General features: G+C 41.4%; 1 protein-coding gene across 1 annotated transcript in view; it reads right to left on the bottom strand.

The window, feature by feature from the left end:
- Nucleotides 1-10982, bottom strand: part of PKHD1 (PKHD1 ciliary IPT domain containing fibrocystin/polyductin) — a gene marked incomplete at both ends in the record, with an annotated part of 264384 nt that extends 253402 nt beyond the window's left edge. Inside the window, 6 exons of the mRNA XM_080341064.1 lie at nt 1632-1710; nt 2633-2690; nt 6407-6506; nt 7482-7626; nt 9747-9824; nt 10931-10982. Of these exons, the coding sequence (XP_080197190.1) occupies nt 1632-1710; nt 2633-2690; nt 6407-6506; nt 7482-7626; nt 9747-9824; nt 10931-10982 (512 nt within the window). The remainder of the gene's footprint in view (nt 1-1631; nt 1711-2632; nt 2691-6406; nt 6507-7481; nt 7627-9746; nt 9825-10930) is intronic.
- Nucleotides 10983-12982: the final 2000 nt, after the last annotated feature.

Genomic DNA, 12982 nt, shown 5'->3' with positions numbered 1-12982 from the left:
CTTTGAGAATTAACAAACAATTAAGGAAAATACTCAATTAAAATATTCAATTAAAACATGTAGTGCAAATACTTTGTTATGATCCATGCTTCAGACTGTAATTTTATGACCTTTTATTAAGAATTTGCTTTTTTTTTTAATACAGTACTGAGATGCCTTTCCTTTTAAGGCTGAATAGAAAAAAATTCAGTGCTGCAAAATGTTTGGTTCATCATCACTGGACCTTACATCCCACACAAAGCATGGAAAAGTGTCCGAAACACACTTCAAAATATAAAATGGTTCTCCTTTTTGCTCCAAATCCTGAATCAGTATGACTAACTGACAGACTGCTCTGGCCAAGTCCAAGTCATTGCCTGGTGCGTATTTAATAACACACCAAAAATGGGGAAATTATCCATATGAAGCTACAATGTGAACCTGATTGGTATGTTAAAATTTTGAGGCCATTTTCTTTTTGGCGATAGTGCGTTTAAGCTGTAAATAAGTAATCTAGCAAGGGAGCATGCAGGCATGTCCAACCTGCAGTCAGACAGAGCAGCCTTTCTTCCCACTGATCAAAGGTTTCACAGTTCCACTAGAAACAGGTAAAAGAATAATTAATATTGAACAAAAGATGCTAATGTGCATCTTATACTCCATGTGAAAAAGTAGGGCTGATAAATGGGTGCAACTGGCATGGCAGGAATCTGCACTGGACTTTCATTCATGCTGATGGAGAATTTAGTAAATTAGTAAGGGACGTTTCCATTGAGCCTGAGAAGTATTTAAAAACCATCTAGTGGTCAAATATCTGCCGCTGCGATTAAAATTTCTAACTACTGAGAATAGACACCTTCCCTGGCTCCTGAAACGATCCTCAAAATGCCACACAGTAACTAGAGATTAATAGTCTACCTTTAAAATACTTATCTGGGCTTACTTCTTCACTGCCATTGACACAAGTGCAAGGAAATTATAATCCAGTAGTATCTGAGAATGCTTCCATACATATGGAAATACATACGGTAGACGGCAGGTCAGCATTCGTGCTCATTTTGGATTCACTGTGTTAGAAGTACTGCTGGCCTGAAGTAAATTTTTAAAATCTACCTGCTTTGTTTTGTTGCATGTAACCATAGGAGCAGCAGAAGATAAAAACCAAACCTTCCTTGAGAACAAGGGAGAACCAGAGAGGGATTAAAGCAGTGAAAACAGAGCCCTTTGTCTCAAAACGCTTCTGCTTTGTCTTTCAACTCACCAAAGCATCTGCTTCAAACTAATAGTTTTTCTAAAAATGCAAATGGAAGGGAAAATTTATTTAACTTTTAGATTCTGACATTATTTTAATTAGTTAAATTTTAATTTGCTAGCCAAAATAAGATCTACTGCAACCAGATGCAATTACAGTACAATTCACACTGAGCTGTGATTGACTGTGCTGCCAGTAAACAAACCAACTAGCTTAATGGACCAGTTGCAATTAGATTAACAAAGGTTGCTGGAGCCCAACTCATGAGCTGCAATAAACCACAAAGGAAGTAAATGGCAATTCTGGGCCAACTGGTTGCAATTTATTGCTGTCAAGGAGGCTGATAGAAGAAACACCAGTTTACAGGGACAGGGTCAGATAGCAGCCAATATATAATTACCCATCAATATAATCCACATGGAAGTCCAGGGTCTCATATCTTTCAGCAATTGTCTTCCCATGGATCTCTATTAAATTTCCTGTTTAAAAGGAAACAGGAATTCAAGAGAGTCTTTTAGAAGCCGAGAATCTGTATTTGCAAATTTTATCAGCTGAAAAAATAAGCTCTTGGTCTTTGCAAATTTTGCAGAGAGGTGCCCAACTGACTGCACTGATGGTCTCAGCTTCTACCATAGTTCAAGGTGACCTTGCACTTAATACTCTTTTCCCAAAACTACACTCGGAGATCAAACATTCAGCTAACACATAGAAACTTCCATACAGACACCCTAAAGCAAAGTATGAGAATCTGGAGCTGAACTGCAGCTGAAAATAATTGGAAATGAGGGATAGACTTAGATTTAGGAGCATCTATGTGATCTAATCATCCAGGTACCTCTCTGCACTCTTGCAAGACCAAAATGTTTTTATTCATCTTGATTTTGGAAATCAACATCTCAGTTTTCTCTAAAGAAGCCCACAAACGCAAATAATAGAAATGGGGGGAAAAAGTATTCCAGATGGCAATCAGCTGTTCAGACCAAAACCAGCAGCTATCTTCTCATGTAACTTTGATCCAAACCCATTAACCAAAAGACCTGTATGGCATTACAATATCATCACCTAATAGCTAATTCTTCTTAAGGCTATTACTAAATAAATAAGGTCAGATGACTCAAAAGTTGAGCCTATTTAGACCTCCCATTTCTCCACCCAGGCAAAGTTGGGCTGCAGGAGCCAAGTACCAAATAGCCTGGCCACTGTGCATCACTCTTGTACCCAAAGCTGCAGACTCCCTCCCCTTGTGCAAACTCATTTTCCTGTTCAGCATGAGCTTGGACATTAAGTTTAGAAAGTGCCTATTTCAATCCCCAGCAAGACAGATCCCTCATAAGGAGAAAGACAGTATGGAACATCAAATAATAATTAAAGTGGGCTCCAGCTTAAAGAAAGGTCCCGTACCTGGGATGCCAGATGGTGGACTAATTTGGTAAACCACAGGTGTCTGTGCATCAGAAAACTGCAAAGAGGAATTTGTAGTTAAATGGCAGTCATTTTCGCAGCAGTCCAACGAGATCTGATTACGCATTGCTCACAACACAGTTGGCAACCACATTTCAGAGACTCACGCTTCAGATACGGTCTTTGAAGCAGAGAGTCCTGCTCTAAGAAGGGAGTAAGCACAAATATCCCCTTCTTGTCCCCTCTGCATTCAGAGTATGGCTTACTGCTATTTTTACATCTTCCATGCCCATGTTGCTCATCTTGTCTTGAGTCGGTTCCAGAAGACATGGTTTAATACATTGTAAGTATTCTAAGCCACGCTTTATCCAAAGTTGAGACCTCCATTTTATTTTCCATTATGGCACCATTTTTCTTACCAATAGTACACTATTAGAAACTATTGCTACATCACAGATAGCCTTTAGCAATCTTGTTGGGTACCCTACAGCAGTGCAGCAAAGAAAATGCTTGTATTGGCCCATATTAGTGCACTATGTTAGAGATGTCTTTGGGAATGTGCTACCTTGGCCTCTGAGGTAACAGCAAGGAAATACTGGAAATCTGTTGTTGGGTACTACTTTTGAATTAAACAGAGGCCAAAAAAAAAAAGCAGAAAGATTGTCCTTTGAAACAAGGGTCTCGGAAGACAGAGTACAAACAGGGATCTTTTCCAAGTGGAGACAGGTCATCATCAGCCTCCCAAAGTAGATGAGACAACACCCTCAGGCACAAGGTGTGAATTTTGGGGTTATCCTGTGCAGGGACAGGAGTTGGACTCGATGATCCTTGTGGTTCCCTTCTAACTCAGGACATTCTACGATTCTATGACACAAGGATACCTGACCTGGCACATACTTTTGCTGTATTTTCCACAAGTAGAACAGCCCTTTTGCCCTTTTTCTCCAGTTAATTCTAAAATCTGAGAGACTTTTTTTTTTTTTTTTTAACCAAAATTGCTCTAGAATTTTTTTGCCTAGGCTGACACCAGTCCTATTCAAATGCCATTGTGTGTAGGAGCACTACTCATCTGTCAGGTGGCTAGATGCACACATGGTCCTCCACACACTGTTAACTCACATGGAACCAGTATTTTCTGTAAATATCCCTGCCCCTCCCTGGAAGATGCCAAACCAAACAGGGCAAATGGATGGCTTCAGCAGCTAAAAAGTGCCTTATGTTCAAATTTAGCATCTGGATCCCAGGACTAAAGGAAATAAAAAGGCAGTGGAAACCCTTTGGAAGTGTTAAAAGAATTCCTGCTGTAGATGAGGAGCTGTCTCCAATCCACTACGTATTATCCAGTGCTGGGTAAGACGCACATCATCTTATAACAAGCTGTTGTAGCTGAGACCATGTGGTCCAGTGTCACCTGGAATGTACCTGGACAGTCAATTAAAAATAGCTGGGTATCTTGGGAAAATCTTGAGGGTGGTAAAACACTGGCCAGGTTGGCCAAGAGAGGTGGTGGATGAACCATCCCTGGAGACATCCCAGGCCAGGCTGGACGGGGCTCTGAGCAACCTGAGCTGGTAAAGATGTCCCTGCTCATGGCAGGGGTTGGATTAGATGAGCTTTGGAGGTCCCTTCCAACCCAAACCATTCTATGATTCTATGTAATCCTCAAGAAGTCATAGAAAGGGAATGTGGGCTCTTGGACTATGGCTATATGAGTAAATGAAATAACTTGGAACCTGCCTTTGGAATCGCAGAATCATTTAGGTAGGAAATGACCTTTAAGATCACCGAGCCCAACCATATTTGGCCCAGGGAACAGTGTGGCTTATAGCCATTTAGGGAAATTCTTTCTCTACACCAAAAAGAAGGTGGCCTGATCCACACTGTACAATGGGAGCAGACTTGCCATCACCCCAAACAGAAAAATCTGCACCAAGAAGCAGCAGGTAGGTGATCCCAGACAATGCTGGAGATCACACTCTGACCCCTTAGTTGGCCTTAGTTGGCCTTGCCAACTAATACAGGCACAGCCTTACATTTCTCAGGGAGACCTTGGAAAAACCACATCAGTTCTTTATTCCTCAGATACTTGCTCTAGAAAATAAGAGTAATGACATCGTCGTCCCCCATTGCAGAATTTGGCACTCTGGAAATAAAAATCATTATGTAAAAAGCAAGGGTCATATCAATAAAAGTATGGGCTTAAGGTGATATATAAAAGTACCTGGCTTGTTCAGATTTCGTAAAATCTATGTCTCTCTGCTTCCTTGGGAGCTACAAATACCTCCATAAATCTGACCTGCCGTACTGCTAGCTGGCTAAATCCTGTTTCCATCTAAGCCATTAGCTGCTTGATTCCATCCACCCTACAGAAAATGTACTTTTTCCATGTGTTTCCATTGCCCAAATCATGCATTTCTCAGAGCATTCTGCACACATCACCTTCACCACCTTCTTTTCGACCCTTCTGCTGTCCTCACTTGCACTTGCAGATGCTTCTGTCAGCCCAATAAATAGCGTAAGAAATTGGTTTCCTGAATCAAATCAAAGACAACGTTGCACACGTTGGGGTGTTTTTTCTGAGTTTTCCTTGAACCCCATTCCCTTACAAAGCTCAGGCTTTGCTTCTCTTCTCCTCATGGTCACGTTAAAAATAAACGTGTAGCCACAAACTCTCCAGTGATGGCTACTTCTGAGAAGAAAAGGAACATCATGCCAGACCCTGGGCTGAAACTAATGCAGAGAAAGAAGCCAAAAATGAAATAAAAGTTAAGGCCGCTAGCTGACACAAGTCTTCTGAGCTGTTCAGACTTGTTGCTGCCTGCAGCAGGCTTTTTCAATCTAACGTGGAGGCAAAATTAATTTTTAATATGTGTAGCTCCCAGGTCCTAGTCTGAAAACAAAGAGGCACATTGTGTTTTATTTAGCTTGGAATGTGCCTCATTAATTGCATCCCCTGGTGATTTTTCATCAACTCTCTAAGCTAGCTGAACCACCCAATGACTCTTTGGCTTTAATGTGCAATTTACTGAAAACGCTTGGCTTTCTTGCTCGATATTCAAAGATAGAACTGAGGTGGGATGTGACTTCTGAACACACCAGGCCTCATCCTGAAGTACACAGCCACGGTTAAGGATTCTTCTCTGAAAGAGGTTCTGATGCCATGGTTATTATCTGGTCTAATACCACTATACTCCAAAACTTCCTGAGACAACATGTTTTGACATTGAGTGACAAAGGGAAAACACTGTCAAGGGGAGTAGTGAGCCTTTAAAATAATTGAGAAACAGACATGAAATTAGAAGTGAGGTCTGAGCTTTACAGGTCTTGCTCGTCTTAGGTGTGGAGAGCTGTCCTAGACCTGAAGAGATGTCCTTTCCCAGAACCAGCTTTGCCCATGGCAGGTGTCCTTGCCCATGGTTACCTCTCAGTACCACCCTGTAGCTTGGATAGTAACACCAGAAGAAACCAGCATTGGATCTTCTGACACAACAGAATCTTCTGACAGTGTGGCTTAAGTGTGGAGACAGATTAACTTGCACCTACATTTTTTATTTGGAAAGATTTTTTTAGTCATCTAGTCTACCCAGTGCCAGAATGATGAGTACCTCAGTGCACCTGGTTTTAAAAGGCAGAAGGAACATCCTAAATTCTTGTCCTGACATGCAGTATGAGAGATAATATTTCAACATATTATCTGTGATGTTAACTCTGAGTGTGACTCCCTTCAATACTTTGAAATTTTTATCACTGCTGCTATACTTGCTTGGTGGTTACCTTGAAAGCATAGTTTTCTTTCTCCACGTCAGTCAGGTTGTTAATTACATGTCCTCTAAAGATCACTTCCACATAGTACAAACTTTCCTGGGGTGAAGACCTAGGTGGAAGAAAATGTGTTGTATTATTTTTATACAGATTTGGTTTATGTTTTAGGAAACACCAGGTCCTTCACATGGCCTCCATTCTTAGCACGTCCACTGAGGCTTCAATGGGGCAAAGCAAATTTACACTGCGAACCCAAACTAGACATATGAACCCAAACTCTAAAACTGCAATTTAAAAGAATAATAGCAATAAATTACAGTTGAGTGCAGAAAGTGATAGGACTACATCAGAACTCTATCCAATTTGTACATTAATGCAAAACACAGGCATGCTCATTAGTGTTCATTAATACTAATGAATAATTACTATTCATTAGTATTAAAATAACCCAGGGCTGCCTGGATTTACAGGGTATCTTGGTCCTGGTTCATAAATTAATGCTGCATCCTTAATACGCTCAGTTTCTCAGCACCTTGTTCAGCAGAATCAACTCCCAGCTGAATCGTAGCAGCAAGAAGTGGAAGAGCCCCATTCTGGTCACTCTTACAGCCTCTTGTGACATCTCTATTATTCCAATCAAATAATCTTCTTTAAAGTTATGACAGGACGGTAAACAGGGAGCTTATTTGTCCAGCTGGTGCTTGAAACTGTATTTGTTTCCCATTCTATCCATAAACTCCCTCCATTACCTTCGACAGGTCAAAGACACCAGAAGCTGGTAAAATCCCTCCCCAAGATTTTCTTGGGAGCTTTGCATCTAAGAATTAGATGCCTGCAAACCTTTGAGTATCTGAGTCTAGCCTCTTCAAGAAATCTCACTCTGACTCTCATGATAACTAGCCTAGTGCTTCATTAACTTGAAACAAAGATAAATGCAACACGACTTAGGAGGTGCTCAGGTGCAGACACAGTAGCAGTCATACAAATGCCTTAAACTCCTAAACTGCCTGCAACAACCCTGAAAGAAAATGAGGATCCTATCAGACAAATTACAAGGTCTCACCCACACTGTAGTCATGGATCATACCTTGTTCTGCATCTTATAGTGGATAAGTCAAAATACACAGGAGAGACATCACATGGCAACATGGGCAGATCTGGATTCACCATGGACACCTCCAGCTGGGAGCGATGGGCCAAAGAGACATGTTCTCGCTGGTAAGATGTTGAACCTAAGTAGTCAAAGTCAACCAGAATTGCTCTGTGAGGACAGGATCACCCACACTCAGTCACACCTGATATGACCATTTTTGGATGTACAACCCAGATTCTCTTTAGGAGCAACACTTAGAACCTCTGATCAGGCTTTTAAAAATCATGTTTGTGTAGTTTAGTGTTAAAACCAAGTTCATCACTCCATGCAACTGCATGGCTTTTTTGCCTCTAATAAAATATTTGGTCTCTTCCACATGTATTCTAGACAGAGATTGACAGTTGTTGGGAGTTTTAATCACCTCAGGCATCTACATTAGAAAAAAAAAAAAATCATGCTTATAGATACCTAAAACAACTGCAAAATTAGAATCATTTCACATATTTTTGCAGTTGCTGATGTCTTGCGTAGTTTTGTTGACAAAGCCTCAAGTTGGCCAGTGCTGCAAGGTGCACCTGCTTAACCTATTTCTTCAGAGAAACCTGTCCAGAGGATCAAAGACTTTTAATCTTCAGAAAGTCAAGTGTTATTTGAACATAAACTCGCATGCTTAATTTTTCTAGTGTAATGAAATAAAACTGCAAACAAAGAAGGCTTGCAGACAACTCTCTTTTTGCTCACAATCTTCACAGGTGGTTCCCAGCCCACACATTCACTTTAAATGACATTAGTTTCCCAACTGTGCCTTTGTGGCCAGGAAGGCCAATGGTACCTGGGGTGGATTAGAAGGGGGTGGTCAGTAGGTCAGAGAGGTTCTCCTGCCCCTCTGCTCTGCCCTGGGGAGACCACACCTGGAATCTTGTGTCCAGTTGTGGCCCCTCAGTTCCAGAAGGACAGGGAACTGCTGGAGAGAGTCCAGCGCAGCCACCAAGATGCTGAAGGGAGTGGAGCATCTCCCGTGTGAGGAAAGGCTGAGGGAGCTGGGGCTCTGGAGCTTGGAGAAGAGGAGGTTGAGGGGTGACCTTATTAATGTTTACAGATATATAAAGGGTGAATGTCAGGAGGATGGAGCCAGGGTCTTCTCAGTGACAACCAGTGATAGGACAAGGGGTAATGGGTTCAAACTGGAACATGAGGTTCCACTTAAATTTGAGAAGCAACTTGTTTGGGGTGAGGGTGTCAGAGCCTGGCCCAGGCTGCCCAGGGAGGTTGTGGAGTCTCCTTCTCTGCAGACATTCCAACCCGCCTGGACACCTTCCTATGTAACCTCATCTGGGTGTTCCTGCTCCATGGGGGGATTGCACTGGATGAGCTTTCCAGGTCCCTTCCAACCGCTAACATTTATGTGATTCTGTGAATTTGCAGCAAGCTGCACATTTTCTCCTGGTCCAAGGAAGGTTTTTCCCCTTCTCCCAAGGCCTGGCTGTCTGCTTCCCCTCACCAAAAACAAAGATACTGATTGAGTTCCCAGCTGTGATTGTCTCTGCCTGCCACACAGTGCTATTGGAGAAACATCTCCCTTGAAGACTTGAGCTTCCTTTCTCCTCTCCATTTCACCATCTCTATGGGAATGCACAATATACAGACAAGTAAGACTTATACCATTCATCATAGTTATAAATGACTGAGTGTCGGAAGTTGAGCAGCTAAACTGAACCTACAGCTGGCTCAGAAACCAACTCTTCCTGGTGAATCAATATTCAGCATGACAGAAAATCAGGCCCAGCTTTGTACAGTTAGGTTTCGGTCTAACTGAGCACGGCATATCAATTTCTGTGATTTTTACTAAGATGTCATGTTTATCATTAGTGTTTCTAAAGTTTCGGCATCACGAGACCTATGAACAAATGAGACTTTCAGCTTTTTTCAAAAAAAACCCCACAAAAACAACAACAACAAAACAAAACAACAACAACAAAAAACAACGGCAATAACAACCAAAAAAAACAGTGGCAGGGAAGAAATTTCTAGCCCCACATCTACAAAAATGAGGCAGAAATCTGACTTTTCTCACTTAGAAAGAACTTAAAACCAAACAATCATTAGTATTATCTTATGAAATAATAATTTCAAGCCAATTTCACCAATTATGGGTTCCACAGCCCCTGTACCTGTTGCTTAAGGTTTGTCACTCAACCATGAATCTCAGAATGATTCTCTGTTATTTTGACATGTGCTTCAAAAGGGCTTAAAACTCACCATCCAGGGTAATGGTAATCCACGTTCCTCCAGCAACACTACCCTCTCGGGGCTTAATGAGCAATCCTGTGGCTGTTACTGCAAAAACAACCCAGCAACATCAGGTTGAAGTGTAATGCAAACATCTAGAATATTTCATTCAGGATAAGACACAGTGGTCTGACCACTGTCTCTCCATTGATCCCACCCTTCATCTCATTTCTGATTTTTAGGCATCCAAATTAGTCATATTGATCATCCTTTTTTTTCCCTACAACTGTCTCCCCCACTTATTAGTTCTGTTTCCCTCAAGATGGTTTTAATGCCTTCAAGGCTTGGTGAACAAGCTACAGTCTGAGTCCTTTGTCTTCCCCAAGAATCAAAATCAACACAATAAACCTCATGTTTATTCCTCCAGCTCTCCAAGAAATGCTTTCTCACTTTTACACACTGTCCACAAAATATATCTACTTCTGGCTCTGAGACAGCCTGTCCAGCTTCTTCTTGTTGAAGTTCTTATGAAAGAAACACAGGACTGGAAAGGAACTTCTGTTCCATGAAATTAAGTCACCTATAACTCGCCATACAATGTCTTTCAGAAAAGTAACAAATTCTTAAGGTGATTTAGGATTTACTTTGGTTATCCTGATCCTCTGAAGCTAACAAGGATGAACCAATGTCTGGTTTTTTTGTTTGGTTGGTTTGGTTTTTTTGGTGTTTTTTGTTGTTGTGGTGTTTGGTTGGTTTATTTCGGTAGACAAATATCAGAATTTTCAAGAAGTCCTTTTACAGTGATATTCAGTTTCCTGTTTAGCATTTCAGGAGATTTCCAACTTCTTAGCTGCACAGGAATACAATCTCATTGAACATCAGTATTGATCACTGAAGCCAAATATTGGACACACTTGCATCACAAACAGCAACATGACTATCATCTAGTGAATTAAAACCAACAGGTGTGAGATAAATACAGGTAGAACAGGAACAACTTACAACAAATCCAGAAATCTCCACTGGCTATGGAAATAATGTCATTAAGGGTGGACAATGTCCAGTATGCTGCAGTCAATATACCATAATTTTCAACACCCTTTAGAGATGCTTCTCCATATCTCTCTCACAGTCTGTATCCAGCCCAGCAGCACCGGATTTTGCTGGTGTTGAATGACCAGTGTGGTTGGAGACAACACCTCTCTGTCACTCACCTGCAAAGAATATCAGCTCCGCACTCAGAACAGTTGATCTCCAAGGGAACATCTTGAACTTTGGATGGGGATTTCACAAGAAACTGGCTCCAAGATCATGGCTGCAGGCCATAGCACCTTCCCTGTAACTTTAAAACAAACCCTATTTGTATTATTTCTTCATATTGTAGAACTGTGGAGGCAGACAAGATGGACTGCAATGTGAAATCACAGAGAAAATACTGATTCACCTCTCACATGATATAACGGATTGATATATTGAAAACCATACTCTTTTTCCTCCCACCTAACAGATCTATATAGAACATATGTTCCTCCAAGCAAACCACTTTCCAGCCAAGCTCAGGGTGATCTTTCCCCAACTTGGATCATGTTTCAGGAGACTGACTCTGATTAAGCATTAGGCACAGACAAATTGGTGAAACCAATGGCAGGATTTACAGCTGACTGTGTTAAAATCTCCTAGTTCTGTCCTGCTTCATGTGAAATTGTTGTATTTATTACATTAAATCATGCTATGGTCATCTCCTGCTCTGAAAGCCAATGACTTGAGAATTTTTATGATGAGGAGAGACTGCGAGAGCTGGGGCTGTTCAGCCTGGAGAAGAGAAGCTGAGATGGGATCTCATAAATGTTTATAAATATCTCAAGGGTGGCTGTCAAGAGGATGGACCAGACTCTTTTCACTGGTGCCCAACGACAGGATGAGGGACAATGGGCACTATTGACTATTATGCTCTCTAGCCTTCCACAGCTAGCTCCACACTAGGAATGGCCCATGCTGGCTCCTCAGGTGTCCTTAGGTATTGCTTGGAAGAGCACTGGTAGACTTGATCACAACAGTGCTAGGAATTGCACTAATAATTTAAGAATATAAACATTTTAGTCCTTGTAACCTGTGAAGTTCCTTGGTCTTACTTGCTGTCATAGTCAGTCATACCTTTAAAAGGCTATGCCAGAAACCATTCTAACTTTTAAAAATATAAATCATTAAATTCTACTGCCTTCAGCCTGGGTTTTGTACTAGTATGGAAATAACCTAGCCACGTTTTAAATGATGAAGAACCTCAAATTCTCACCAGTGAACACAGAGAATTGGACACTTGCGCAGAAAATCCCTTGGTGGTTAACACTCAGCTCAGATCACAAAAGCCCCAGGCATAAAGATAAAATCAAATGGCAAAAAACTAATTTTGGATTGTTTTTATAGTAGGATCTAAAGGGCAAAATTCACAATCACTCTATGAGGCACTGTATAATCAATAATTCTCAAAGGAAGAGAAGAGCATGTAGAAGAGCAAAATGATGCAAAGTCAGACAGCCTTTCTCATCCCTGCTCCACCAGTGAGTTATGGAAAAAAGGACAACAGCAGATCTCAACTCTTTGAAGGCTCCATTCCTCCACAGGACAATGGCACCAAGAGCTCGTATGTTTTTCCATGTAGTGGTCTGTCACGGAGGCACCCCGAGGTTAGTTTAAGGGACAACAGGGTCCAAAACAACTTTTATTAAACTGGTTAGAAACAGGGTTTTAGCACTCCAAAAGTGACTTAAATACAGGTTCGGATATCAATTGAGGAAAATTATTAAGGGGCAGCAACTAATACAACAGGTGGTCCACAAAGTGCATGCACATGGCTTCACCCAAAACAATGCCAGAGCTGTCCCTGAGTCCTGGAGAAGTACATGCTTACCTAAACACGGTGTGGGATTATTTTAAAAGAGATACACGTACTCGTAGTGAGTACGGAAAGTGTACACTCGCGATTGTGCAAAGGTAAATTTATAATACACTCGCAATCCTGCGAGGGTTAATTTACTACACGTGCAAATGCGCACGGAATATTACACATGCTTATGTGGAAGCACGGGAGGAAAATACACTCACGATTGTGCGAGGAAATAATTTATACATGTGCTCATATTGAGCACGGAAAGTTACGCGTGCAAATGTGCACAGAAAGTACATGTGCTTGTATTAAGCACGGAAAGCACGCGTGCAAATGTGCACGGAAAGTTACACGTGCAAATGTGCACGGAAGGAAAATACGC

This window comes from Nesoenas mayeri (genome assembly GCF_963082525.1).
Source record: "Nesoenas mayeri genome assembly, chromosome: 3".
Classification (NCBI taxonomy): domain Eukaryota; kingdom Metazoa; phylum Chordata; class Aves; order Columbiformes; family Columbidae; genus Nesoenas; species Nesoenas mayeri.
The sequence above is the reverse complement of the archived record's forward strand: the minus strand, read 5'-3'. Positions and strand labels throughout refer to the sequence as shown.